The sequence below is a fragment of the Mycena indigotica genome, assembly GCF_014461135.1.
Source record: "Mycena indigotica strain 171206Taipei chromosome Unknown Mind.scaff0003, whole genome shotgun sequence".
Lineage (NCBI taxonomy): Eukaryota > Fungi > Basidiomycota > Agaricomycetes > Agaricales > Mycenaceae > Mycena > Mycena indigotica.
In genome coordinates this window covers 1,449,987-1,476,108 of record NW_023503002.1, presented here as the reverse complement: position 1 = coordinate 1,476,108, position 26,122 = coordinate 1,449,987, and the positions used below count along the sequence as shown (strand labels likewise).

General features: G+C 49.9%; 10 protein-coding genes across 10 annotated transcripts; 5 read left to right on the top strand and 5 right to left on the bottom strand.

Annotated features, from left to right (window-relative positions):
- Window positions 1-146: 146 nt before the first annotated feature.
- On the bottom strand, window positions 147-3,209 carry MIND_00316200 (uncharacterized protein; the record flags this gene model as incomplete). Its single annotated transcript, XM_037360019.1, has 15 exons — window positions 147-358; window positions 404-634; window positions 686-815; window positions 862-1,124; window positions 1,230-1,307; window positions 1,351-1,427; window positions 1,497-1,897; window positions 1,949-2,148; window positions 2,196-2,299; window positions 2,358-2,463; window positions 2,510-2,597; window positions 2,647-2,731; window positions 2,770-2,866; window positions 2,915-3,044; window positions 3,090-3,209. The coding sequence occupies 15 exons, from the start codon at window positions 3,207-3,209 to the stop codon at window positions 147-149; spliced, it is 2,322 nt and encodes a 773-aa protein (XP_037222904.1).
- Window positions 3,210-3,886: 677 nt separating this feature from the next.
- On the bottom strand, window positions 3,887-4,576 carry MIND_00316100 (MYND-type domain-containing protein; the record flags this gene model as incomplete). Its single annotated transcript, XM_037360018.1, has 3 exons — window positions 3,887-4,242; window positions 4,295-4,409; window positions 4,469-4,576. 3 exons carry the CDS (start codon window positions 4,574-4,576, stop codon window positions 3,887-3,889), a joined length of 579 nt encoding a protein of 192 aa, XP_037222903.1.
- A 585-nt stretch (window positions 4,577-5,161) lies between these two features.
- Window positions 5,162-6,898, top strand: MIND_00316000 (uncharacterized protein; the record flags this gene model as incomplete). The annotated part of the gene is made up of 11 exons (XM_037360017.1): window positions 5,162-5,192; window positions 5,243-5,290; window positions 5,337-5,420; window positions 5,469-5,605; window positions 5,653-5,760; window positions 5,930-5,950; window positions 5,998-6,141; window positions 6,200-6,273; window positions 6,324-6,683; window positions 6,735-6,795; window positions 6,839-6,898. 11 exons carry the CDS (start codon window positions 5,162-5,164, stop codon window positions 6,896-6,898), a joined length of 1,128 nt encoding a protein of 375 aa, XP_037222902.1.
- A 1,339-nt stretch (window positions 6,899-8,237) lies between these two features.
- Window positions 8,238-10,921, bottom strand: MIND_00315900 (uncharacterized protein; the record flags this gene model as incomplete). The annotated part of the gene is made up of 5 exons (XM_037360016.1): window positions 8,238-8,635; window positions 8,684-8,810; window positions 8,862-10,574; window positions 10,631-10,705; window positions 10,754-10,921. The coding sequence occupies 5 exons, from the start codon at window positions 10,919-10,921 to the stop codon at window positions 8,238-8,240; spliced, it is 2,481 nt and encodes an 826-aa protein (XP_037222901.1).
- A 265-nt stretch (window positions 10,922-11,186) lies between these two features.
- On the bottom strand, window positions 11,187-11,722 carry MIND_00315800 (uncharacterized protein; the record flags this gene model as incomplete). The annotated part of the gene is made up of 4 exons (XM_037360015.1): window positions 11,187-11,224; window positions 11,276-11,340; window positions 11,389-11,626; window positions 11,674-11,722. 4 exons carry the CDS (start codon window positions 11,720-11,722, stop codon window positions 11,187-11,189), a joined length of 390 nt encoding a protein of 129 aa, XP_037222900.1.
- Window positions 11,723-11,892: 170 nt separating this feature from the next.
- Window positions 11,893-16,641, top strand: MIND_00315700 (Cytoplasmic protein; the record flags this gene model as incomplete). The annotated part of the gene is made up of 16 exons (XM_037360014.1): window positions 11,893-11,925; window positions 11,983-13,416; window positions 13,464-13,638; window positions 13,691-13,840; window positions 13,895-14,083; window positions 14,127-14,509; window positions 14,562-14,689; window positions 14,734-14,854; window positions 14,907-15,037; window positions 15,294-15,435; window positions 15,489-15,614; window positions 15,669-15,955; window positions 16,009-16,127; window positions 16,173-16,326; window positions 16,381-16,459; window positions 16,519-16,641. The coding sequence occupies 16 exons, from the start codon at window positions 11,893-11,895 to the stop codon at window positions 16,639-16,641; spliced, it is 3,774 nt and encodes a 1,257-aa protein (XP_037222899.1).
- Window positions 16,642-17,329: 688 nt separating this feature from the next.
- MIND_00315600 (uncharacterized protein) lies at window positions 17,330-18,621 on the top strand (the record flags this gene model as incomplete). Its single annotated transcript, XM_037360013.1, has 4 exons — window positions 17,330-17,581; window positions 17,635-17,946; window positions 17,999-18,168; window positions 18,216-18,621. 4 exons carry the CDS (start codon window positions 17,330-17,332, stop codon window positions 18,619-18,621), a joined length of 1,140 nt encoding a protein of 379 aa, XP_037222898.1.
- A 438-nt stretch (window positions 18,622-19,059) lies between these two features.
- MIND_00315500 (uncharacterized protein) lies at window positions 19,060-19,998 on the top strand (the record flags this gene model as incomplete). The annotated part of the gene is made up of 3 exons (XM_037360012.1): window positions 19,060-19,476; window positions 19,532-19,807; window positions 19,858-19,998. The coding sequence occupies 3 exons, from the start codon at window positions 19,060-19,062 to the stop codon at window positions 19,996-19,998; spliced, it is 834 nt and encodes a 277-aa protein (XP_037222897.1).
- Window positions 19,999-20,033: 35 nt separating this feature from the next.
- On the bottom strand, window positions 20,034-22,895 carry MIND_00315400 (G-patch domain; the record flags this gene model as incomplete). Its single annotated transcript, XM_037360011.1, has 9 exons — window positions 20,034-20,587; window positions 20,640-21,372; window positions 21,420-21,552; window positions 21,600-21,864; window positions 21,916-22,265; window positions 22,322-22,508; window positions 22,555-22,645; window positions 22,716-22,766; window positions 22,815-22,895. The coding sequence occupies 9 exons, from the start codon at window positions 22,893-22,895 to the stop codon at window positions 20,034-20,036; spliced, it is 2,445 nt and encodes an 814-aa protein (XP_037222896.1).
- A 407-nt stretch (window positions 22,896-23,302) lies between these two features.
- On the top strand, window positions 23,303-26,106 carry MIND_00315300 (General APC amino acid permease; the record flags this gene model as incomplete). Its single annotated transcript, XM_037360010.1, has 22 exons — window positions 23,303-23,440; window positions 23,485-23,699; window positions 23,755-23,791; window positions 23,837-23,864; window positions 23,911-23,954; window positions 24,007-24,026; window positions 24,076-24,136; window positions 24,192-24,218; window positions 24,271-24,314; window positions 24,370-24,383; window positions 24,435-24,461; window positions 24,511-24,593; window positions 24,643-24,794; window positions 24,839-24,899; window positions 24,944-25,004; window positions 25,052-25,332; window positions 25,384-25,434; window positions 25,463-25,568; window positions 25,616-25,676; window positions 25,731-25,834; window positions 25,883-25,977; window positions 26,023-26,106. 22 exons carry the CDS (start codon window positions 23,303-23,305, stop codon window positions 26,104-26,106), a joined length of 1,794 nt encoding a protein of 597 aa, XP_037222895.1.
- Window positions 26,107-26,122: the final 16 nt, after the last annotated feature.

Below are 26,122 nucleotides of genomic sequence, written 5' to 3'. Positions count from 1 at the left end.
GTTGAGTCGCGTCCAAGTCGATGTGCTTCGTGATCCGGAATTAATTGGGGATAGTTCGCGCTCACGTGATGAAACATCAAATCGTAAAAACAAGATTCAACGAATGGTACTGTACAACAAGAAAATATTCATGGCCATACACGACCTCAATAAAGAACGCAGAAATTATTCCCACAAAACAGGCAGCGAATGACAGATTTCAAGAAGGCTTCAACGACCCAACTTTGTGAAGGCCGGGGTACAGGCAAGACGTTAATTTCGCTCTCCTCGGATGGGGCCATCAGGGTTTTTCTTGAGCAGCCGGTGCAAGTCCGCACGTGTGGCGTCGATAGGATGAAGGTTGTAGCTGCGCATCGAACTTCAAGTCGGTCAGCCCTGAGTTCGCCGTTGGCTATAGACGCACCCCAAGAATGCCCATTCGGACAAACTAAATCACACCCACCACCTCCAGCCATATTTAAGGTCAGTCCACAGGCCTGACACGTTTCTTCCATGGCGGTTCGTTGTGTCGATGGACCAGAAAGTGCAGCAGGCAAAGTAGACAGTAGTCGGGCTGCCTCTGCTCGGAGTACGGGTGGGGCGCTAGGCGAAGCTGCCTGCATTGCGATTCGGATGACAAACGGCCCATCGTCGCCTTGATAGATATTAAATTGTTGGTTATCCGTCCCACTCGGCTTCAACATACTTTGTAGGCATGCTGAAACCGCTTTAATATGGCGACACAGAATACGCATCGTGATGGCTGAAATGATTTGGAGGATATAATTCGCCGCTTCATTGAACGCAGCCCGTTGGGACGCGTTATCTGCCTGACGCTACCACCCAGTCAGCAATGTCTAGAGAACCATTCAGGAGGCATACACAGCAATAATCCAAAACCGAGAGCTTCAAGCGCAACGAATGAAGGATGTCACAACCGAAAAGATAAGTCCTCAAGCTTCTTTGAAATTCGCGTGATATATCGGGGTTTGGTGCATTGATAGGCCAGGGGCGTAGTTTTGGGGGTGGCGGACATATTTCAGCCTCTTGGAGTAGCGTCTTGATAAGACGGTCTTGGAGCTCGAGGAGATCTTCAGAGCGCAAGAAAACGGAACGGAGTAAGTGAAGCGGAGTTGAACCGGAAGCTGTCAAAGACCGAGTTCATTAGTTTCGACACAGTTTCATTGGCACAAGCAAGCCATCACAGTAAAACAGCAAGATGTAGCAACGCCTTGAGTAAGTCGACTTACACGCTTTATTCGTATTCACGAGTGAAACAATTTCACGCAAAAACTCGTCTTGCGGGCTTTTTTTGCGGAGTTGAGCAGCTGCAAGCGATGGATTAGACGGCAAATATTTCAAGTGAGCCACATGAGAAGTGCTTTCCTACAAGCATGTTTTGATGCACCGAATCGTAGACGTAGTCAAAATCAGTTGGTTGAGAGGACCTTGATGGGGAGGCGGAATGAACATAAGAACAGCAGCCGCAAAGACCCAGCACATAGCTTGAAACTTACTCCTGAATCCATAGCCCAATGGCGCTGTTGCCGTCAAAAGGAACAAAGCCGCTCACACGGTTCACGTCAGCCCTCGAGGTGGCTGTTCGATCAGTCTGCCTGAACGCGGAGCGTGCTAGTTGCGAGATCTGGTCACTTGATAGCTCACAGCCACTTTTGGCTAGCTTGGGGTCTGTCTCGAGAGAATCAATGACATGGATCGTTCCGTCAGCCAATGAGATCAGGAGAGCGTCTGCTTGAGCGATATAGTAAAGACCAGAGACAGCGTGCAACGATGATGATCCCGTTGTCAACCTTTGAGTGGAAAGGCGAATACGACGATAACCGGACCAGCCAAGTTTGCTATCCTTTGCGTCGCTCCACAAGGAGATGACGCCTGGTGTGGCTCTCACGATGACGGACTGTGAAGTTGACTGAGCGGATGACCACATCATCAATAACGGATAACGAACGTGTCTTCGCGGTTGTACACAAGCCAAGGCCGTGATACCGACTTTAACAGATTCAAAGAGTCGTTCGATTTTGTGAACGCTTGTCTCGATGGTATAAGTAAGGCATAAGCTAAGAGACGGCGAGATCGGCCTAAGAGTTTGTGTTATTCTTACACATCCAACGGTACCACTGGTTGTGCCGTAGATCAAAGTGACTCGGCCTGTTCTGTCCGTGAGGAATAGTAGGTAGAGCTGGGGGAAATCTCACTTTCGCCCTTTTCTGGTGTGTTCCACGGTGAAAAGGCGAGATGAGTAATCCACTCATCTGCAACCTGCACTGTGGAGATGTGCTCCAACGATCTTCCGGTGAATCTGGCAACAATGTGGTCATGTAGTCGCCAGAATGACGAGCGAAACACGCTATATATACCTGAAAAGATTTATGGTACCAGCGCGTGTACCTGTCGCCAAGAAGGAGGAATCAAGAGCCGGAGCAGGCCAGACATCGAAGTCAGCCTGAGCAGACCATAATAAACCTTTTGGGGTTCAGTCTTGGACAAAGCGCAAGAACAGACGGAATACATGTCGTTTGAGACCGCAGAACCTTTTCATCCATCGAGCGGGACGCTGGAGCCAATGCCTCCGTAATCAATGAGGGAATATCGCATATCTGCCAGTGTCGTTTGTTACTTTTTCGAGGCCATATGAGAACGACCGACTTTGACCCACTCTCCTGTGATTGTGTTCTGCATGCCATGCCAGAGCGAAATGTCCATATTTGAGCTCAAAATGGCTGCAACACATCTGACAAGAATGGCTTATGATCGTTGTGATCGGAGAACAGGAGAACTTGCGACGCATTGGCGGACAAGCCGCTCGGAGAAAGAGTGATAGACCGGAGACCAACATCGAGTGATCCTAGGGATTGCGCGCCCCATGCTATGGGTAGAATATAAACGCAAGAATAGGACTAGATGCCACACGAACCTTGGGATGCCAAACACCAGCTAAAGGCATGCCGAAGATTGGAATCAATCATTGTCGAAAACCATCTGACATGAGAGTATTGGCCATCGCCGGGAGGAAGCTTGACAGAATGAACTCCCGCCTCCGGCGTCTAAAACGCGTCAGCAAGCGTCTCATGCAGCAAACGGAAGCCTACAAGAACATAGATAGCTGTTTTTGAGAGGAAGAAAATTTGGCCGTCCGCTGACCATTGCAAGCATGTTGTTGATGGTCGACAAAGGATGGTGGGAATGCTAAAGGAGCCGTATATTGACATCGAGTTGAGCTAGAATCTCGGTCCGCTCGTTTGAAGCCGTTCCTAAAAAGAAAGCTGGGAGCCTCGTGGTGGTGTACTGGTAAGTAAGCACAAGAATCGGATCAAACAATAGCTTACATCATCCGGTGTACACATGGTTGGCTGGCAGCTTCACATTCGACTTGCTTATCTTCAGCTTGTCTTTGTTTCCTACTGCATGACAGTATTTAACACACCGCATCTCTATTCGTCTGCCCGAGCTTTTCTTAGCGCCGATAACGACAGATTCCCAACAACAAATCATATTTCCACTTTGCCTTTGGTTTTTTTGGGCCCGCGGAAGAAAAGTTTAGGAACATATGCTTGGCTGATCGGCCGATGAGTCCCAAAGAGTCCCAACAGCACATGTTTAACCAAGATTGCCGTCTGCGTCGGCTACTTACGAACAATGTAGATCGTCGAGGTTGTCCGTGAAGTCGAAGAAGTTGAGAACGAAGCGCAAGGGCAGTTATCTATTACCACAGCCGAGTAGTACTCTATGACGACATTAGTGGTAGTACTTTTGTGACGAAGTTTCCTCGTCCAACGATAGCAAAGTGAAAGCAAAGGCGGTGGCGATATGCTACAGAAAGAGTCTTTTGATCTAAACGGGGTGTCAATGGCAAGTAGACCAGATAGTCATGCACCAACCTAATCGACTAGTAGGACAAAAAGTAAGCTGAAAGCGCAGGAAGATCATTGGATCCAGCCGCGATATAGCCTTGCCGTCGCGAGCCGCTGAACTTGAGAGCAATAACATTGCCTGCCCAAGGGCGCGAGGCAGCTCCCGATGTGATGTGGTGGACAGCGTGGTTGACTGGTGACCCGATACCCAGGGCTGACGCAGAGTAGAAGACATGTAACGGAAAACGTAGGACTTCGCCGTTGAGACCTTGAGTAATGACGACTTGACCAGGCACCGAGTTGAAATACGGTTGGAGAATTGGAATGGGGCAAAGGCCTTGCGATGGTCGATGGGGAGGGCGACAGTCTATTTCGACCATCCGCGGTCGATCTGGCGCAGTTGTCCATATTGAGCAAGGTGAGAAGAGGACATCTAAACATACCTTCATCTGCTGCAAATAAAATGGCAGGGACCCGGACCACTTCAGTAACGATGGGAGGGGGTGTCGCGATTAACAGAGGTGTCGACCGACAGTCTCCCCGATGATTCTCCCAGTCCTATCATATAGAATTTTAGTCGCGTTGAACAACGAGTGGTTTGTAGCACGTCGACGTACAGCGTTTCGATGTTCTGACGAGCAATAATGGGCATTATTGCATCGACTGCACCATTGGGAAGTGGGCCGGCCACAGACCCTACACGGGCGATGGATGTGAGGATTCATAGCCAACGAGACAAGTTAGGAATACAGAGGGAAAAATACAGTGGGACATCAAAGTTGGCTGGTGAGGGCTTTTATGAGCGGAAGCATGCCCGCTGGTGGGTCCAGGCACCTAATTGGGTGGTAACAAAACGAAGATGTTCACGAGAAAACGATGGATCTGAGATCATGTTGTCGCAAAAAATCTTGACACGTCCGTCACACTTTACCACACTGCGTGAAAAAAAATTGGTGACTGGAGCTGACGCCGAGAGCGCCAGAAATAATAGGTCCGACGAGACACACTGACGTACCTTTTACATCAACTGAAACCACGAGGCCACAACACCAACCCTACACTGTGAAAGAGTTTTTCCAGTATTTGTGACTGTAGCTGTCTCAAAAATACTCGCAGGGTTTAGACTCAACCAATCGAGGGTGCTTCTGTTGACGACAATCAGCGATAGGTTACAAGTAGTAGTCTTCTCCAAATGATTAGGATGAGCGAAATGATCATGTTCTGTTCCAGTAGACCGTCGCCCAACGCGAAGGGAGTTTCACTCCCGTGACATCAGAACGTGACTCACCTGAATTCGTCCACCAAAAATCATGTCCGACGATGAGATGAATATTGACGAGGGTAAATTCTTTATTCCTCCCGAGGATGAACCGTCTGACGCGTTCCCCCAGTGGGAGGTGGTTCCGTCCGTAGACGCGGCAGAGGGTTTCAAAACACGGGTACATTCAGACCCAAAATCTACACCCATTGGCTGACAATTACTAGGTGGAAATGAGACGATGACCACCACTGAACCGACCTATGATCGCATAGAGGCTGCAAAAGACTCCGATACTCGTGCTGCTCGCTGTGAGTCACGACTGAGCTCACCTCCCACTTTGCTCATGTCTACCTCAGCTGTAGAAGGCTGGATTGTCCTCGTCACCAATGTTCACGAGGAGGCTACTGAAGAGGATGTTACCGACAAATTTGCAGAGTTTGGGGAGATCAAGAACCTACACTTGAACTTGGACCGAAGGACAGGCTATGTCAAGGTGTGTTTGGCGTTTGCCAAATAGCTCATTAACTTGCGCTCCCTTAGGGATACGCCTTAGTGGAGTATGAGACGATGAATGACGCCCAGAAAGCTATCGATGGAGCTTCGGGCTCGCTGTTGTTGGAGCAAACGATCCAATGCGACTATGCTTTTGTTCGTCCGCCTCCTGCTGGTCCAAAGAAGGGAAGGGGTCCTCGGGGCCGGAGTGCTAGCCCTAGACGTCGATGACGCCATGTAAAAGCTGTATATCTTGTACTCGCAATCCATTTGACCATCCAACAACCGTGACAAGCTTGTGACCACGTGTGACAAGTTCACTCAGAACGACCACCACCTCACGCAAGTATGGCCACGTCCCCCACGCCGTCGCACGCGAATGACAGTGAGAAGCCAAAAAGCAAATCGCCAGCCAAGAGCAAAAAGGACGAGGAGGAAGTCCCCGAAAGCGAGCCTGAGGGTGATGAGCAAGAACAGGATGAAGAAGAGTACGAGATAGAGGCTATCCTCAACCACGAAAAAGGCCGTCTAGAGAAAGTAAGTCGCGTTCCACGCGCTGTGACCAACTTTGCACCAACTAAAAAAAAAACTGCAGGGCAAAATGGCTTTCTTCGTCAGCTGGAAAGGATATGGGCGAGATGAAGACAGCTGGGTCAATGAGGAGGATGCGTAAATCTGCTCGCTGTCCTCCATACGGCTGTCGACTAACATCCTCATAGTAATGCCGAGGAGCTAATTGAGACATATTGGAAGGACCAGAAGAACAAGAAAACGTCACTTTCGGCGAAACGCGCAGCTCGTAAAGTATCTGCGGCGTCAGACAATTCGGATGTCGAAAGCGTCTCCGTCAAGAAACGTGGTCGCAAGTCAAACGCAGCCAAGGAGGAAGAGCAAGACCATCCCTCAAAGAAACCACGTCGCTCAACAAAAAAGAACGAAGAGCCAGAACAACTACCCTCAGAGGAGGAGCTCGGCAATATGGATGAGTATCGCGATACGCCTTCGTGGGACCACCTCATCCAGCGTGTCGACACTGTCGAACGCGCCGACGACAATATTTTATATGTTTACTTCACTCTGTGGGTTTATCACTCACTATCCGGTCGAAGCTTACTTATTCATTTCTATAGCCGGACTGGCCAGCGCATCCGTGTTGAGTCCAAAATTTGTCACGAGAAGATTCCCAAACTTGTAAGTCTCGTCTCCCAATGCAATCACGTGCTTATCGTTTTAGCTTGTTCAATTCTACGAATCCAACTTGCGCTGGAGAGAGTCTGACCAAACCGTATCCTGAAAAATTACTTGTCCCATTTTCCTCTCCCCCTTGTACACAACCTGCTATTACCCACTACTACTACTACAGCGCTTCCTTTTTCTTGTCGGACACCTTCAAACTCGTGTCGAATGTGAAACGTTGCGGTCGTTGGCTCGTCTCTGTAATCATCGACTTGCGAAAATTTATCCACGTCCACTCGCTTACATCATCGTTCTGAGGATTTCTCAAAGCTTTCGTCGTCAATCCGTTCCTTTCTGACCCATTGCTCCTGCCATTGTTGCTCTGTGGGTCCATCGGGAAACATGTACAGCTGACGCAATCTTCCTTCTCTAAGGAAAAACTTGCGAAGGTGATCCCAGAACCAGAAAATACTGCCCCCCCCGTCAACCTGTGTCAACACAAGTATTCAAAACCGTGCGACGGGGATCTCTGCTTCTTGGAGTTGGTGCCTTTTTCCCTCCGCCGTTGCTTGACGCCGGGATTTTCAAATTCTATCAGTCCGTTCCCCCTTGTGTTCTCCGCGCCTCGATGTTTGCTTGTCACGGTCGTCACCGCTCGGAAGTTAGTGGCCAATATGTCCTTACCGACAAAACTCCAGATGCGTGTGCCAACATTTCAGTTGGGAGGACTCTATAGCGGCTCTCCGCGCGAAAAATGCCACGAGGTCTTACACCAGATTGCAGACCGAGACCAAACGGTGACAAGTTACGTCGACGCCGACTGTGTCATCTCTACTTGTATGGCAAATCCGGTCGGGACGACTGGTAAGTGGCAAACCGCTCCCACGCGAACGATGCGATGACAAAGACCCAAGTCAAGTCCACAAACATATGATTGGAGAAAGCTTTTACGCGACACAGCGGAAGACAGATGGCAGTTCAAGATTCGGAAATCGGAGGGCTTCCCTTTAGCTGATGCGCGGTCAGGTCGATATAATTCTTGTCCTTCCCGCTCGCGTGGCAATCCGCATCTAGAGAAGATTGGCCGCCATCGCGATAACGTGGCCTTTTGTTTGCCGCTTTTCTGTGACTTTCTTGTTGAATTCCGAATATCCGAATAGTCCTGCGATTCAGGCGGATCGAGGCTTGTTTGATTCACAGTCAGCAGTACATTTCATCAGTCAGAGAATAAGTTAATGAGGAGTACGCAGGAGTATAAAGGAGGTAGCGTGAGTTTACAAAAAGGAATGGCGACCAGGAAATAACGAAAGGACGCAACGTACAGATATGTTTGCGGTATTCAGTAGACAGTAACAAACTCGGTCTCGAGCTTTCTTCCAAGCCGTCCGCCACACACAGCCCCCACGGAGAGGTCGCAGCGGCGATCTCACACTCCCCACAGCCAACCAGAAATCACCCTACAGCTCCTGGTGAACCGACGGATCAGTGTCTGACGCACGCCTCAGTGCCTCCTCCACCTGCTCTGCACTCTTTCCAATGATAACTTGATCTGCTTCAAATTCTTGGTCTGTTGTCGGCGCCGGCGGCGTCTTGTCATCTATTGGTAAGATGGACACTTCTGGTTCTGGCTGTTCTGGCTCGGGAACTGGCGCCGATGCTTTCGGAGGCAACGCGGCCTTGGCAATCGCAGTCTCGCCCTCACCACGCAGAACCGTAACGCGGTCGATAATCCCGCTGACTACCGCACCCATGTAGGTCTCGATTTCCCCATATTTCTTGATGAATGGGTCAGAAGGAGGATGTGCGTGAGTTCCGGCTTGAATCTCTGACGCCTCCGCTTGAAACTTCTCCCCAACTATGCATCGGTCAGTCGACAATTGGGCAGGATAGCAACGACACTCACTTCGGGCAAGATCGTGGTAGACTTGCCAGTCCATATAAGTTACATCATGCAACCATGAAAGCTCCAATCCAACATCAGCCTGAGCTTGGCCACAGGCAGCTTTCACCTCCTCGATTAGAGCCATACCCTATGATCGCAAGATCAGACCCCGTTGTGAGAATAGAAATTCGACTCTTACCATCTCGAATTCGCGGGCCTTGACATCGCTATGGAACTCGTGCAACGTGTTCTGTGCCACCTGTACCTTTTCTCCCAGCCTCTCCTCGACTTTATCAACAACGTTACTCCATTTGTCAATCCGTTCAGAGACGATGCCTTTGCTGCTCTTCAGTTCCTTCTTCAAGTATCCCTCCAAGCCCTTGAAAATCTTTTCTGTTTCCTTCTCGAGCTCGGGGATCAATTTGCCGATTGTGGAATTCTCGTCGTTCAATTTCGCAACAGCAGCTTTACGTATGGCGACGAGTGACTTGCGAAGCTCCTTGTTCTTCTGCTTGGACAGCGCAGTCAGCTCTGCATTGCTCTTTGCCATTCGACCCTCTAGATCCGCGCGTTTTTCCCTTGTTTCGCGTTCCTTGGCTACACGCTGCTCTTCGTCTTGCTTGCGCTTCAGGGCCATGATCTCGGCAGGGGTCAACTCGACATCCTCATCTTCATAGACGAAGGTTTCCTCTGGCGGCGGCACATCAGGCGAGATACCGAGGTCATCAAGGAAATCGGACACATCCTCGTCGTCTTCATCCTCTTGAAGTGGAGTGGGGGTAGCTAGAGCTGGTGCCTTGACTTTTATATCTTCCAGCATTGATTCGACGACGGGCGATTCCATTCCATGAGCAGATTGGATGGCAATAGAGGCGGCAGCGATCTCTGCTTCAACGGACTCAACAGGGACGGCAGTGGTCGTGGCAGTGGTTGGAACAATCGAGGAAGTTTCTGGTTCGGCTTGAGCAGCAGCAACGGTACTCTCCGGCTCGATGACACTCGAAGAAGTTGTGGCCTGAACGGTAGACGTGGTCTCGGCAGACGGGGCAACTTCTAATGTCTCTGCAGGCGTCGAAGACGGCAGTACCGACGGTGTCTCTTCCTGTTGCGGGACTGGTGTCGAGCTCTGCTGGATGGTTGATTCCGTTGAACTGGAGACAACATTGCTTGCCGCTGGTTTTTGAGCTGGTACAACTGGACTGCCGATAGGCCCAGCCCCACTGAGTTCAAGCACTTTCTCCCAGATACGGACAACATGTGGATCGACATAAGCTCGCCGAGCTTCTCCAGTGCGTGCGGATAGTGCACCATAAAAGGCAAGAGCGCGGGGCTTGACGATGACGTAGGTTTTGACCACGTAAGGTTTGGTCAAAGCGTAAGCCTTCACAAGTGCTGGTTGAATTCGGGTGATATACAGTTTGCGGCCGACGATGGCAGAGGTCTGAATAGTCCGCTGTGCCCGAGAAAAGTGTGGCTGAACGCGCTGGAGTTGTGGGGACACATGCTTCCTCCATTGCGAGACGACATGTTTATTCCATTGTGGGAGGACATGCTTGTGATATTGGGGCACGACGTAGGCATTGAATAACGGAACTGCTGTTTTGTCCCAAGTAATCCGCTTGGTGGCAGCCACATATGGCCCTGTTACTTGAACAGTCTTAACGACGATAGGACGGACTGTTTCGCGCTCGATCTGCTCAGCTTTGACAACGTACGGCGCAATGGAGGGATGTGATATGGCTCGGTTGAGTTGAGGGATGACATAGGGCTCAAGAACATGGGTGCGGTATTGTGAAAGAGAGCGGCAGATGGGGTTTGAAAGATGTGTGTCTTGGGGGCAGGTCCTGAATGCGTAGAATACGAACAGACCAAGCACCAACAGGCCTAGTCGGTCAAGGATACTTCGAGAAGACTATTTGGTTGGATGTCAGTCACAAGCCGCGTTGAATAGCAATGCCAGACAATTACTTTGGGTGGTTTCTTGTCGGGGTGTCGATTTTTGTGTTTCGATTTAGAATGGGACTTTGATGATGTTGACGCGCCCTGTGGATGAATGGGTGACAGAGCAAAGGCGGCGGGAGCAAAACGAACATTCTGGGATGAGGGTGAAGTTTGTGGCTCCTTTGGAGCAACAGCACTGGACCCATTTGTCAATGTGGAGGGTTGTTTCGGTTTGCTGGCTTTGGGGACGGCATGGGAGGAGTTATGTCTAGAGGCGGTAGGAACTGGCGCAATTGGCGCCTTTCGTTGTACAACCATGAAAGGGAAAGGTAAGAAAGAGTGTGATTGGAATCCGGCAAAGAAGACGTGGTTGGTGATGCGATTTGTTGATTGTTTGGCAGCGGCTTCTAAGACGCCCACTCTCTTCAAATTTGTAACTTATTAGGATTGCAGATTCAAGGCAAGATCAATTACGAGTAAACTGGTGTGCGCATTCAATACTGTACAGAAAGGATACAAATGGTCCTGGAGACATTGGAAAGCAAGGAGAAGAGAACGTTATGTTGAACACAAGAGTGTGTAATCAGAGACGAGTAACGGCTTTGGCGTCAATGGGCATGCCTAGCAACAGCAATCAGTATTCAGACTACACAGACAATGGAGCGAACGCACCTGATGGGTCAATGCCATTCTGTGCCAGGATTCGGTTGTGGCGGATAAGTCGTGCTTGGTCAAAGCTTGATAGAGGATGAGCATAGCTAGATTTTGAAGACGTAGAGACTTACTTGACCCGCTCACGACGCATGATCTCCATAACCTCCCTAGTTCCAGCCTCATCTAGTCCCATTCTAGAATCACCTCCATGCAAGTTGGCTTCAATATCAAAGTCGCTAGAAGTCATCCCAGCTCCAATCTGTTGCTCAAAGGTCGAAAGAGGCTGGTAGTTGTTGAATGTCGCAGGTAGGAGTTTCCGAATGCCAGAAGGAACATGAGGAAGGAGAGTATCTCGGTATCGGAAGCTGACTACAGACAATTGATGAATTCATATAGAATCGGGAGAGACGACTGACGCATAATAACAAGAAAGAAACAAGCGGCGACCGAAAGTAAGAACAGCATGGCGACGAGTTATATAGTAGAGAAGAAAGGAGCAGTGTATGTAGTGAGTGAGATGCTATGAATGATGTCACACCGTGACCCGACACGTTTTCGGTGACATCCGGACTCAGATTAACTCGACTTTGCCATTTATCATCTACCTTTGTACCTCTGTCGTCTCCCCACTCAACATGGAATCCACCACTATATTCGAATCTTTACAGGTGCGATCTCTTGACTTGCTACACTGTAAAGGACGATTACAAAACACTGCCATATAGCGAGAATTTTGCCCTCCCCTCGACTCCTCATTGCTCGCTGCCATGTTTGCAGACATCGACCTCACTTCACCCTCTGCTTCTCATCATATTGCCGAGCTTCGAAAGGACCTCCTCCTCCTCGCCGAACAAGCCGACGCTGAATCTCAGTCCACGTTCGGCGACGATTTTGACTTTTCAGCATCCGACGAGAGTTTGCACGACTTCTGTACAAACACGACTACAACTACAACAACTTCGTTCTCTGACTCATCCTCGTTCAACTCCCCTCTCGGGTTCCTCATAGCCACTATGCCACATATTCCTGAAGAGCGCCTTCGAAATGCTTTGGGTTTGGCAAAGACAGCCACTGCTCCGGACGAAGAGATTGACATGTGGGAGGTTATTGCGACCATTCTTTCGGAGGAAACGGAAAGGGAAATGCGCGAACGTGACTTGGATGAAAGAGAGTATGAAACCAAGACGGCTTGGGAGACATCAGAGAGCAAGAAGTCTATCGTGCGCAAGCCCAAGAAGAACAAAGGCAACAAAATCACAGTCTCAGATGTTCGACAACAGCAAAACCTCCGACCAATGCAAACGACAAGGGCACTCCAAGTGGATGATCGGTGGACACAGCTCGCATCCATCTCAACCCATGTTGCAAAGTGTCTTCCTCCGCACCAGCCGGCCTTCTTCCAACGCTATTTCCATTCGCCGCAACATGCCTCAACGCCATACAACGCATTATGTGCTGCCCTTTTTGCTATTACCACAACTACTGAGCAACACGAGGGCGAACACACTGCAACTTTATTCGGCCTCCTCGATTTCCTCTTACCATCACATGAGGATCTCGACGAAAATGGCCGTACCCGTCTTTGTAGTGATGTCGAGCTTGCTCTTGCTGCTGCCCAAGGCCGTGGCGAAGACGCTTTAGAGCTTGTTCGAATTATGCGCGAACTTGATATTGACGCGTCACAGGGACACTTCGAGATGGGTGTCTACCATTCGCCTGTCCCTAGCAAATTATTTGCGCCGCAGATACGTGCATCCAGTCTTGCCAATGGGCCAGCACCCACCGCACCGCCACCAAAATTAGCACGTGCGGTTACTGCCCCTGCCCCGTCGACGAGCAAACCCAGTCCGTACCAATGGCAGGCCGTGGCGCCCCGTCGACGAGTAGCTCAGAAGGACGTGCCATATTCGCATGCTATGCACATTCCAACATACCACACAGATGTCAATGGAAGTCGGTCTCGGCCACGAGCAGGCGGTAATGCTGACGGAAAAGGTGGTAAAGGAGATGTGGGTGAGCTTGGCGCCTACCGACGGCGCATAGGAGATGCAGTAAGGAAACGGGACGAGTCTTTGCGTGAAGCGGCAAGAATGTGGCAGCGAGGAAAGGGAAACAAAAAGGGAAGAGGTGGTGAAGTTGCGCTATATTTTGCAGAGCAGGTAGGAGGGAGCGTTTTTTTTTTCGTATTGTTTTGAACTTGACATAGGCCCGCAAATACTCTGAAATAGCAAGGCAAGAGGCTTTGGATGGCGCAAGGGAAATAGTGCAGGCCAAAAGATTCTCGTCTCGGAATCACGACACGGTGGATTTGCATGGTCTCACAGCTGCTGAAGCAATCACAATTGTGAAGGAGATCTTGGAGGAGCAAATATGGTCTTCAGGTATCTTCCCTTCCTTATATCCCATGCAAACCACGAGCTAAGATAGGTGCAGACAAACCGTTGAGGGTCATCACAGGTAGAGGCACTCACTCTGCAGGTCAAGTTAGTGTTCTCAAGCCTGCTGTTCGTCGATCACTTGAGGAGGAGGGGTGGCTTATAGGACAATGGGATGGCGGACTCACAGTTCGAGGAAGACGACCTGGTATATAGACAACATCTAACTAATGTAAGTGTAGCTCCGATTAGACCCCTGTAGCAAGTAGCTTTGGTGTAGCACCTTCCCTGAACATAAACAACGGCGATCAATTTCGAACCTCTTGGCTTTTGATTCTGACGAGCACGATGGACTGGAGACAATTGCGCAAAGGTTTCGAAACGAGCGTCCAAGCGACAAAGGAGCGCCTAGGACGAGTGAAAGAGGATGAAATCACCGAGTTGCCTCAAGGTAAGAACAGTCGCTTTTAAACGTGGCTCAGAAGGACCTCCAGAATACAAGGAGCTCGAAACGCGAGTTGACGCTCTACGACAAGCACATATTACACTACTCAAGATCACCAAAGTGTTCGAGTCGGAGGCATACGACTATCCGTCCGCTGTGTCAGAGAATTTTTCAGAATTCTCCACCTCTCTGGGCCATGGCATTACCTCGTTTGCTGCGACCAACCTCAAGGGGACCAAACTTCCCGCCCCAGCCCCACCACCACCAGTGCCGACACCGGAACATAAGACTCTGCCGCATGCTTTAGTCAGATCGGCCAGGAGCGCTTCGGCCTTGTTGCAAACAAGTGAGAGCGGGCAGGATCAGTTGGGAAATGCTTTGGATGTCTATGCGGCTGGTATGGACAAAGTTGCGGCTGCGAGAGTTGAGCAGGTTCGTGTTGTTACTGTTCAGCTGAGGCAACGTGAATTAATCGAGCGGAAAGGACCAAGCGATTAGGCTGAACCATCTTCATCCCTGGCAACAGACACTCAATACCTCCATAAATGTCGCCATGAAAGCACGCCAGGCTGTTCGTACTAGCCGCCTGGAGCTGGATGGGGCAAAACAAACGTGCGTATGTCCAAACAATGCGATATGTTCTTGAACTTCATCAGGTTGAAGAATGCCAGTCCTGCAAAGCAAGAGCATGCCAGGCTTGAGGTAGAAAATGCTGAAGACGATCTTGTCCAGAAGACAGAGGTCGCCATAAGCTTGATGCAAAAGGTGTTGCAGAATGTTCGTGCATTAAACTTCGTTTCTACCATCGATTCGCTAATTCTCTGAACAGCCTGAACCCATCAAGCATCTAAACGAACTCGCCAAGGCGCAGCTAATCTACCATGCCATTGCGGCAGAGACTTTGTCAAATACCCAAGCAGAGCTGGAGGAATTGAGTAACTCGGCCGAGGAGCACAGTCGGTAATTAGTTAGTACAAATACCCAATATACCTCGGAAATTTCGAACTGGTCTCTTGTCGCGTGATGTCATCCTTTTGAATCTGGCCATCATGTCGTTCAAGGACGACTCTGACTATGAGGAACGCAACAAGTCTCGCAAGGTTTCGTTATCATACATTTCCTTTCCAGACTGTGCCCTGATTGGCTGAAAGAAACGGAGGAAAGGGAATGATGGACAGCCTACTGCGACAACAATGATACCTGAACAGAAAGCTAGATTTTCTTTGCAACCCCTTCTGGAAGCGCTGGAGGATGATGATGCCCATACGCCGTTAGAAGAGTCTATTGACTCTATAATCCCGGAGTTTCTTCGCCAGAGGGCTGCTCTCCAAGCGAAACAATCCCAGGTGGATGCTCATGTACGCCTCTTAGGTCTCTTAGTCGTTGAAGTTTCGGCCAACACCGACAATAGGGCCAAACGCTCCGTCCCCTAACACGGTCTGACGTCTCTTCGCTCCTTACCGCGACGGCCAACGTCCAGGGTGGCTCTTGGGCCATCTCTCAAGCCATCGCCATACGTAAACTAAAGCTCGCCCAGGTAAGCAAAAAAGATCTTCTTTTGCTGAAAGGAATACGAAAAACTCCGCGGTAGAAACAGCACCATGCGACTGTCGCGGAAAACCAATTCAACATTTTATCTTCGCCAAATTGCACTGAAATGCCATCCTCAGACGCGTCGACCTCTCAACAAACACGTGCGGTCATTCATGCTCTCGAATCTATCAAAAGTACGCCATACTCAAACTCTTTTCTTGCCCGTCTACAAGGGGTTCCAACAATGGGAGTCAATCCGCCTGGTCTGGTGTCTGTAGACTGGGAAACGGTCACGCCCTGGATGAGCCTGATGAGCGATATTCGTCAGCATTTCACTCTCGCACAGTAACTATCATCTCTTCTGTCTTTTGTTTTCCATAAGGTCAACTTCGTGCTAGTCCCGAACGAGAAACTCCTTCCAGCATGGTGTCACCCATCATGTACACTGCGTTGCAGCCGTGGCACCTCGGGCAAGTCCACAATCTACTCGAGCGCGCGTTCTGGTCGGGAATCGATGGTTAGCTTGGTTTGGTTCATATTTGATTAATTCAACCATTTGCAGTGCGCGATTCGCTTGATTACTCACCAGAACGGTGTACGATCGTCGCCACATATGGTCGGCTTGTTGTCGGTGTCGCTATCATGAGCTCTCCGCGGGAGACATACATAACATATCTCACCGTCAGAGCAGGCTGGGACAATGCCCACATCGCGACGTATGCTGGCGGCCGAAGTGAGAGATTTGAATTCTGACTCTCTCTCTGTTCTAGGACCATGCTGTACCATTTGATAACGCTGAATCCGCACCAGGACATTACGCTTCATGTGTCTGCCAAAAACTCCGCCATGGTATGTCCCCCGCCTGTCGTTTCACCAGTCATCTCTTGGGAAAAACAATCTTCTTCTAGTTGCTCTACAATCGTTTTGGATTCAAGGCCGAGGGCTTTATCGCAGGCTTCTATGAAACCTATTTGGACCCACAATCACGCGCTTCCAAGAATGCATTCAGACTCCGTTTGCGTCAGCACTGAGAAACTCCGTCTTGACCGCGCTGGAGGCTCAGATATAGGTGGGTAGGTGTTTCCGATCGTCATGATGCAAAGCCTGAGAGAACGATTCCAGACCGGGTACCCATTTTTGGTTTAGGATTGGTGCCATTTTGATTTGGCGACGATTTTGCGTTCGGAGGATACCCTGCTGCGCGCTCACTCTGTGTTTTCTGATCTTCGCTCCTGCGCCGACTCGGCCGTTGGTGGTGATTCCACAAGATGGTCGCCAAGTGGCCGATGGTCGCATCATTGATGCAATGATCCCTGACTCGGCATTACGCTACATTATGGTCTAAATGGTATGAAAGAAATGCTCCAAGCAGCTTTTATGATTCAGGCTTGCATTGGCCTTGTCCATATTCACTATCTCGTCATGTCCGGTATTATCACTGGTCTTTCGCAAGCCGTCTAGCTCAGTTGGTTAGAGCGTCGTGCTAATATGGTGGTTTCTAACATAGTCCACTTGCAACGCGAAGGTCTTGGGTTCGATCCCCACGATGGCCACATACGTTTTGTTTGTGCTTTTGGGGACTTGTCTGCGTGTGATATTAGTCACGCATGATTCGTCCCGTCACATGTGTGACGGGACGTGTTCGTCAACGCGTAGTTTTGTGTTGTTTTTGACTCCAAGCCTCCAAGAACACTGTCGGTAAGCATTCGCAAATGCAAGATGCGACCATCAACAATAGCGAGCCGCAAATCCATTGCCTCGCCCAAGGGCGAAGTGATTGCGATGACGAGTGATAAGCGAGGTCATTGGCTCATCGCCAACCACCACGAGTCCGTCGCTCATCTATATGCCATGCCGTCTCCCGTGAAGACGAGCGAGACGACAGAGGCTCATATATCGACTGTCTCTGAATTCAAAGAGGGCGTGAAGAATCTTCAAAGAACAGCGAAAATGCAAAACTGTACATGTGGAGTACTTCATACTACATGTCTCCGTCCCCTTTATAAGTTCATCATACTAAGTAGCTTTTGCCTCAGTTTGTCATGGTCGTCGTCCTCGCTTTCTTCCTAGCCCTTGTCTCTGCTGCAAACCAGCGGGTCCTCGCTCAGAGCAACCATCCGAAGGCCTCCAATGTCTCCACCCCAATAATGACTGGTGTTGACACCACCTCTCTCTCTCCAGCCGCTGTCTATAATGGATCTTACACTTTCGCGGATACATCCCATATTAGACTTCGCATTGCAAATGGTGGCGCTGGTCAGAGTGGTCTTGTGCAAGCTCTTGGAGATGCCTTCATCGATTATATGGTCAAGACCCAGAAAGTCGCGCCATTCCAGGTTGTTGTATTATTATATGGGGTCTTGTCTTTCTGACCCTTTGTTGTTGTAGGTCGGCTGGTACTTAGGTGACACGACGCAATCGTTGGATTACATGGCAAAACGGCAAGCAGACGTCGCAATCACTTACAACGTGGCTGCGGAAAATGCTTCGCTCGATTCTGGTGTAAGCGTCGATCGCCAGTACGGATTTCGTGACCATTTCGTCTTCGTTGGCCCACCGTAAGCTCACATCTACATTTTTACCTTGCCTTATAGTCACAATTCAGATCGAACCCAGCGGGCATTTCTTCGTCAGACACGATACTCCAGGCTTTCCAAAAGATTGTCAAGACCGCGACGGATACGACTGCATCGAACCCAACGCGATTCCTAAGCCGTTTCGACAAATCGGCGACGAACATCAAAGAGTCAGAGATTTTCATCGCCATTGGCCAAGTACCCTGGAGCTACGCCTATTCAACGTGGTATCACCAATATCCTCGCTTCCCACTTCAAGCTGTGGCAGCGGCAGCCACTCTGGGAGAGTACACGCTTACGGATCGAGGGACTCTGTTATCTTCGCCAGCATCAGTCACGAATGCGTTGACCTACTACATCTGCTCGTCCGATGACGAGTCTGATCGGCTGCTTAATCCGGCGCACTTTTTTGCGGAATGCGGTCTCACTGGATGACTCTTTGGCCAAGGCGTTTATGAGCTGGATGGTGTCCGCAAATGGGGGGCAAAAGGTCATTGAAGGGTTCAAGAAGGGCGGGAAGATCCTCTATTCCAAGGCGCCGGGCTTTACGGGTGGGGAAAGCGCTGCTGGTTGCACATTCTAGTTGAACGATTTATCTAGTAACACCTACATACTTAGTCATATAGCTTTTTAAATTTAATTGTACATTGTACTGTTCAGATGTGACCCTGATTCAAGTACTTGGACTTGAACTATGACGATCAAGACTACGCTAAATTATTGTTCTAAGACCGGTGCTCTCATCCGAGTGAAGAGTCAGACAGAAACCTCCGCGCGGCAAGTGGTGTGTCTGAGACCTCCAGCACCATATAAGCTTGCTGGGGCCTCAGTCGAACCTTGCATTTTCTGACGACTTTCACGACACTACTCACCATGTTCAAGTTCTCCTCGCTCCTCTCGCTTGTCCTTCTTGTCGGTTTCGTCAACGCCCTGGGGCCTTTCCCAAAGCCCGTCACGGTTACTGTGACCGTTTCAGCGCCGTGTTCGCCGCCTAGCCTCCCGGCCAGCCCAATTTCGGCCGCTTTCTCAGCTGCTAGCAGTTTGGCGGGGGGCTCTCTAGCCGAGCCCAAAAGACTGGCTATCCCCAGCTCACGCTCAAGCCGCAGTAGCAGGACCCCTTCCTCCTCTAGCATTGCTGCTAGTGCTTCCGTTTCGGCTCCTGGGGTTTCGTTCGATGTCAATCTCGCTTTAGCCCCCCTCCAGCAAATTACCGCCGGTTGGTATTCCCAAATCAAGACCTACTCTGCCGCTTTGCAGAAGGCCTTTGGCGAAACACCGGGCTCAAAACAGGTCAGCCAGCACGATTCTTGACCGATCTCAGTTATTCTAATGTCTCGTACGGCAGTGGAAGAAAGACATTTCTTCAGCCGTCGCACAGCTCGCTCCGCGACTGAACCATATCTCCAACCAGGTCACGCGCACGACGAATTCTTTGACCAGCAATGCCAAAGACATCACCAGCGCTGACCAAGTCACCATTTATGCCGCTTTGACGACATTTGCTCAGCAAGTAGGCGCCGTTGCCGATGAGTTGAACGATGCCGTCGTCAAGACGACCCACCCCGGAGCACAACTTAAACCGCTGCATGAAGCTATTGAGCCTCTTCGTACTCGTCTCATAGTTCGTCTAACCCTCATTCATTCTCTCTACGAAGGCTCAACCTAGTTCAGACCCTTCTGGCAACTGTTGAGGGATACCCAGTCACCCCTGCGCAATTGCAAGCCCTCCAAACTGCATGGGCACAGGTGACCAACAGCCTGGCCATCTCACTGATGAGCACAGCTTCAGCGCAAGCCAAGGTCCACGTCTGATAGTCTTCTGTAACGTATCTTCGCATTCAATGTTGTTACATGAAATCGATTGCCCTTTTGCGGCCTTTGGGCAAACCATCAGCTGTCGTAGTGACCACATCATGCTCTTTCAAGACGTCGGGAATGGGTTTTTCGACCCACATCGACTCATCCTCTTCTAATTCCTTCTCTTTCCGTCTCTTCTTCTTTGGGCGGTTGGGTATAATGTGCAGGGACTCTCCTTCTTCCGTGAATGACACCAGTGTCTTCCGGTCCTTGTCTTTCTTCTTCTTCTCTTTTTTCTCTTTTGTCCTCTCCGATTCTTTCTTGGCCTTGCCATCGCGAGGAATGAAAGTGGGTTTGAAAGTGTTCATGTCTACAACGGAAGTTTCGGTCGCAGGGGCCATTGTGATTTCTGGTGGTGCAGGTGGTGTTGGATCGTCCACTTCAGCTTTCTCGGCATCATCGTCGCTGTCCTCGTCGTCGCTGGCAAAAATTGCTTTGAAAACATCCATCGCTGGACGTTGGTATGTAAGCGTATCCCGACCCTGCGTTTCGTCTTCTCCCAGTCCGATATTTGCCAAGTCACGTGGACCACTACTCAAATTTCCTGTTGGTGTCGATGTCGAGTTGCCAATGCTGTCACTCGGCAGACCCCACACCAGCAGCGGCGCTAACCTGGTCCCAAACGCCAGCCGAGGTGGAAGGCTGGCCGAATCCACTCCCTTGTTCATCTGCCTGCATTTCCGTTGTTGGTTCGGGGTCTTTCACCTTAAAGCGCTTGCATAATAAGCGCGCCGGCTGCCACGACTGAGTCTCTCGGGTCATTGGACCATACATCCCCAATCGCGCAGCGTGGACTTTGGGGCTGACCTTCTCCTCCCGTTCTTTCTTCAGTTCCTCTTCCTTCTTCTCCAAATCCTCCTTCGACGGCATGTATAACCCCTCTGTGATTTGTGGGCCATGCTCAACGACGACAGCAGAGGTGAAACGCCCAGCCATAGCACCAGACAAGGGTTTGAAGATGACAGCCGCTTTCGCGTAGTCTTCAAGCTCCTTGTTATACTCGTCAAGAGGCTGGCCAGGAAGCGGTTGAGGTGGGGGTCCAGGGGAATCGGTTTGTGACTGGAGATAAGCGGTATAGCGCGCTTGTTTTGCAGGATTCGTTGCGAAAGGAACGAAACCACCATTCAGTGCGGCCAATGCGATGTGAGGTTCAGTCCGGGGTATTCGTATGGCTGTTGGAGGGGGAGGAGGGCCAGGTTCTTGTGATAATGATGGTAGCTCAGCATTCGAAGATATGTTTTGAATTCTCTCGCGGTCTTTCTGCGACATGTACTCGAAAACCGATCGCGGTGCTGATGGTAACGGCGTTTCTCCCAACATCGAACCACGCTATGCAGGGCTTGAATTTAGCTCGATCGATGGCATATTGGACTCACTTGATCAGCAGAAAATTTGTTTCTACCCGAACTTGATTGTGGAGGGACTTCTGGCTGCTTCTCCAGACTTTCATTATTCCATACTCGCCTGGGGTCTGCCTTCCACCCTTGCGGCACTTCAGGTGGCGGAAACCTAAATCATATTGAATAAAACGGGCTGCAAAAACAAATGTCACAAACCATCGATCCTCAGATACTGGGCTGCTTGCCAGCACGAACCCAGGAAGCACTGCTCTGCCGTCTTGAAAAGCATGGGATGGAGGCGCCGGTCCAACTCGGGAACTCGCAGCACGATCAGCTTTCGAGCCTATCGAAATCTTCTCTTCCTCCTCGCGATCAATGATGTCGTAAGCAGTTCGATTACGATTCTGAGCGGTGCTGCCAGGCTCGTAGACATCAAGGTCGTCTTCGTCCGCATCATTCAGAGCACCCAGACCGAATCCGCCTACCAATGAGTTATAGCGGTCAAAAGAATGACATTAGAGACGACATATACCAGCAAGCTTTGGCCCGGCCACGGGAGCATTCGCGTTCCCCTCGTTCAGGCTCATGCCTGGACGATAACCCAAGCCATGTGTGTTGTCTTTCCTTTCCATTGCCAACACAGAGATATCTCGCGGGGCGTAGGTATGTTTCTGGGCTTCTTCTTCTTCTTCCTGAATAACGAGGTCGGCTTCAGTAAATCGACGACCGGAGGCAACAAGATCTTGGAGCTTTCTTTGGCGCAACGTGACTCGAGGACCAATTCCCTGTCCAATCCGCCAACCCATTTTCTTCAGAATGCGTGCGCCTGCAGAATCTTTGGCAGTAGGGAGCATTGATGCCTCTAAAGCACGAGCCACAGAGCTGCCGCAATGATATTGAGCATCACTGATTCGACAAGAATGAAGGAAAACACCCACTCTTGTTCATCGTCACCTTGCCCTAAACTCGTCGCCTTCGTAAGATCCATTTCCTCCGTTGTATCGACAAGGTTCCGACTTTCTCTCAAGTCTTGCAAGTCTTCCTCGTCCATGAAATCTTCAGGCCGAGCAGTCTTCTTTTTCGATCGGTCTCCTCGAGAAGAAACGAATGTAGAAGGTGTCCATCCTGAAAATGTTCAATACGGGGGGAAACCTAACCAAAAATTACTCACCCTCTTTCGACCCAACCGTGTTGAAGTAGCCTGCCGAGAAACCTCCAGTAAAGGCGCCGTGTAACCTTCGTCGACCTTTTTCGTCGCGTACCTAAATCCTGAGTTAGTCATATCGTTTCTTGAAGCAGTGAGCAAGGTCCCTCTTGTTTCCATAGTGGAACAAATTCACCAGTGTCCTTGGACTTTTCGAGGGGAGGTAGTGGTGTCCCAATCTGAATGTGGCAAATTAAAAGAGAAACCAGAAGAGTATGAAGCAGTACCAAGCAAAAGTTCTCGTTGGCTCGAGCACTGTGGGCATCCACACCGAGATTATCGAGTCGCTTTTTAAGGCGCGAGGTCATGGTCAATGACCAAGAACAACGACGTAATAGATGGACACGTGACAAGAAACTCTGTTCAATTGCCGCGACAGGCATTGTCGCTGGCAACGAAATATAGTCCGCTTGCATACCTATATTTTCAGTGTTTCAGTTGAGAAGCCATGGCTTCAGTCCCTCTGCTTTTTTGTGCAGGCACAAAAAGTTTTAACGTCTCAAGTGCGCAGAAGCTACTCAGCGCCGAATTCGGAGTCAAACGTCGCAGGCTTGGCGAGATCAAAGCTTGATCACAACGCATTCTTACCTGTATCACTAACAAGATATGCTGTCGACCTGGAATGAATTCGCACCGTCCCTCTCTTTCTACTTCCGTGGCGCCTTGACTTTTTCCTCTTTTCTCCCTTCCTTTTCTTCTTCTTCTTCTTTCTGACATGGACAAGAAATGGCGGGCCAGCAAGTCCTCTCAGGAAATCGTGGACAAAGTTGCAAGCGAAGACAGATACGATTGGGACTACCATGACGTCGACCAACTCCAGCGTCGTCTAAAGCAGCGACATGTTCAGATGTGCGTATTGTCCACATTTCCTCAGGCTCCCTGCTCATATTCTATCAGGATTGCTGTACTTTCTCCCGAATATTTACTATGTTGCCGCTAACACGCTTAAGATCGCTGGTACAATCGGAACTGGCAAGCCTTCACCAACTTCATTTGTGCAGTCTTCCTTATGCATATCCAGGCCTGTTTCTCGGCTCTGGTGATGCGCTCAGAGTGGCAGGTCCTCTCGGAGCCTTGGTAGCTTACACTCTCGTCGCGTCGGTTGCTTATTCGTCCGTCAATGACTGTCGTATGAGTCTACAGATACTGATACTTCTTCCCATCCAGCTCGCTTTGCTGCATTGGGGAGATGACTACTTGGGCTGTAGGCGTTCAGCATAACAATCATGCCTGAACTAATTACTGACAGCCGATATCGGGTACTTTCCCCCATTATGGTACAACGACTGTCTCCAGCCGCCATCTCTGATTCGTGTTGGCTAGCGGCGAGATGGGTCGACCCTGCGTTAGGTTTCGCGATCGGATGGGTGCGTCGATCTTTTCAGGGTAATCACCGTTGAACAATCAACTCCAAACCAGAATTATTTTTACTCCAACGCGTACTCCTCTGCCCCTCCTTTGATTCGAGGCTTCTCATATCGCCCACAGGACATCCGTACCAGTCGAGATCAACGCAGCTGTGATTCTTTTGACATTCTGGGACAAGGATGTGCGGCTTCTTCTTTATGTTCAGAATTGTGGGTTCCTTACTCTACGTCCATTAGGTAAACCATGCAGCCATCTACACTGCGGTGCGCTTTGTAAACTGGCTGCGCTGGGAGATGTTCAATCCACTGCAACTAGCTTATAGTCATCCTGGTTTGCGCCATCAACATCTTTGGTGTTCGGTGAGTGCACCTCCCTTGATGTCATCCTCAGACGTTCCTATGATGCTCGTTTCAGCTACTTTGGAGAATGTTAGTCCCAGAACTACGGCGCTACTGAGTTCTGCTCATCTGCTCTACCAGCGGAATTCTTCTTTTCCGTTACTAAGCGTAGGTCATCGTGGCTACTTCAGGTCCTCATCTCATCCCATTGGACAAGTTTTGATCATTATCATCATCCTTTTCGCTGGTCTTATTCTCGATCTTGGTGGGGGGCCTAGCCATGAACGTATCGGATTCAAGGTTTCTCTTTGTTTTCTTTCAGTTTCTGCACCCCTCCATCTTTTCCCAGTTTTGGATCAACCCTGGTGCCGTTAATCGCGCGCATTTAGTGAACGACCTGGGGGCAGACAGATTCCTTGCAATTCTCAGTGTTGTTATTCAGGCTGCCTTCTCTTTCCAAGGGATGGAGCTGGTTTGTATCGCTGCTTCTGAGACAGAAAGGTCATGAAACCCATTTCCGAAAAATCGAGACTGAGCTTCAATAGTCCCCGTCGCAACATTGCGAAGGCTGTTCGCAGAGTCTTCTACAGGATCGTGGTATTCTATGTAAACCAAAACGTCGTCTTGTTCAGACGGCTTACCGCAAATAGATGCTCGGTATTCTCATCATTGGCATGCTTGTTCCCTATGACAATCCCGCCCTTCTGTCTCGTAAGTTTTCTCAACTACCCCGCTCATCGGAATTGAACGTCGACCAGGAGTTGGCACGGCCGCCCAGTCTCCCTTTGTCATTGCGTTAAGTAGTGCAGGCGTCCGGGGTAGTGTCACTCTCTTGCGCCATATCCGCATCTTACTTGCTCCAAAAGCTTTCCCGCATATTGTCAACGCCGTGATCTTCACCAGCGCATTCTCAGCAGCAAGCAGCACTCTGTTCTGCAGCTCCCGTGTCCTTTACGGTCTCTCGATCCGTGGTCAAGCACCTAGATTCCTTTCGTACACCACAAAGAAGGGGCTGCCTATCGCTGCCGTATTGGCTTCGGTGACGAGTTGCCACCTTTCCTGAGAGTATTGCTAACGGGCCTCTCTAAAGTCTGCTTTTGCCCTGCTGTCTTTCATGAACATTTCGATGGGCGCTGAAACTGTGGGCGCTCTTGTTTATGGGGCTCAAGTTGACACTCATTCACGCCAGGTCTTCAATTGGTTTGTCAACATCGCCACAACTGGTGGATTCATTGGGTGGTTTACCATTAACCTCATATTCGTTTTCTTCCGCATGTCTATTCGCTAATCAAGTTTCGCTATCGTGCTTAATGTATTCCCAGATCGCGGCATGACTGCGCAAGGTTTCGATCTGAAGAAGAACATCTATAACAACGCATTACAGTAAGCCTTTTCTCCATACTCTTGGTGTAACCGCCCCGTTTCTCATATACCTAGGCCTTATTTGGCCTATTGGGGCATGGGGTGGACCGTATTCTTCATCCTCATGAATGGTTATGCTGTTTTCTTCAAGTTCAATACGTCCATTTTCTTCACTGCTTGTAAGCCCGTGCTGCGTTGTGGGGATTGCGACCTAACCCATTGGGCAGACATCAATATTCCCATCTTCGCGGCGATGTATTTTGGCTACAAGATTTTATATCGGACCAGGATATGGAAACCTTTGGAAATGGATTTTGTCACGGTGTGGTTATTTTTGTTCCTGTGACTGTTTTTAACATGCTATCAGGGAATTCCAACTGTCGAAGAGACTGAACTGCCACCAGATCCTCCAGTCACTTTCCTCGAAAAAGTAGGAGCAGCGTTGTTTTGAAGTCATCAATTCCACT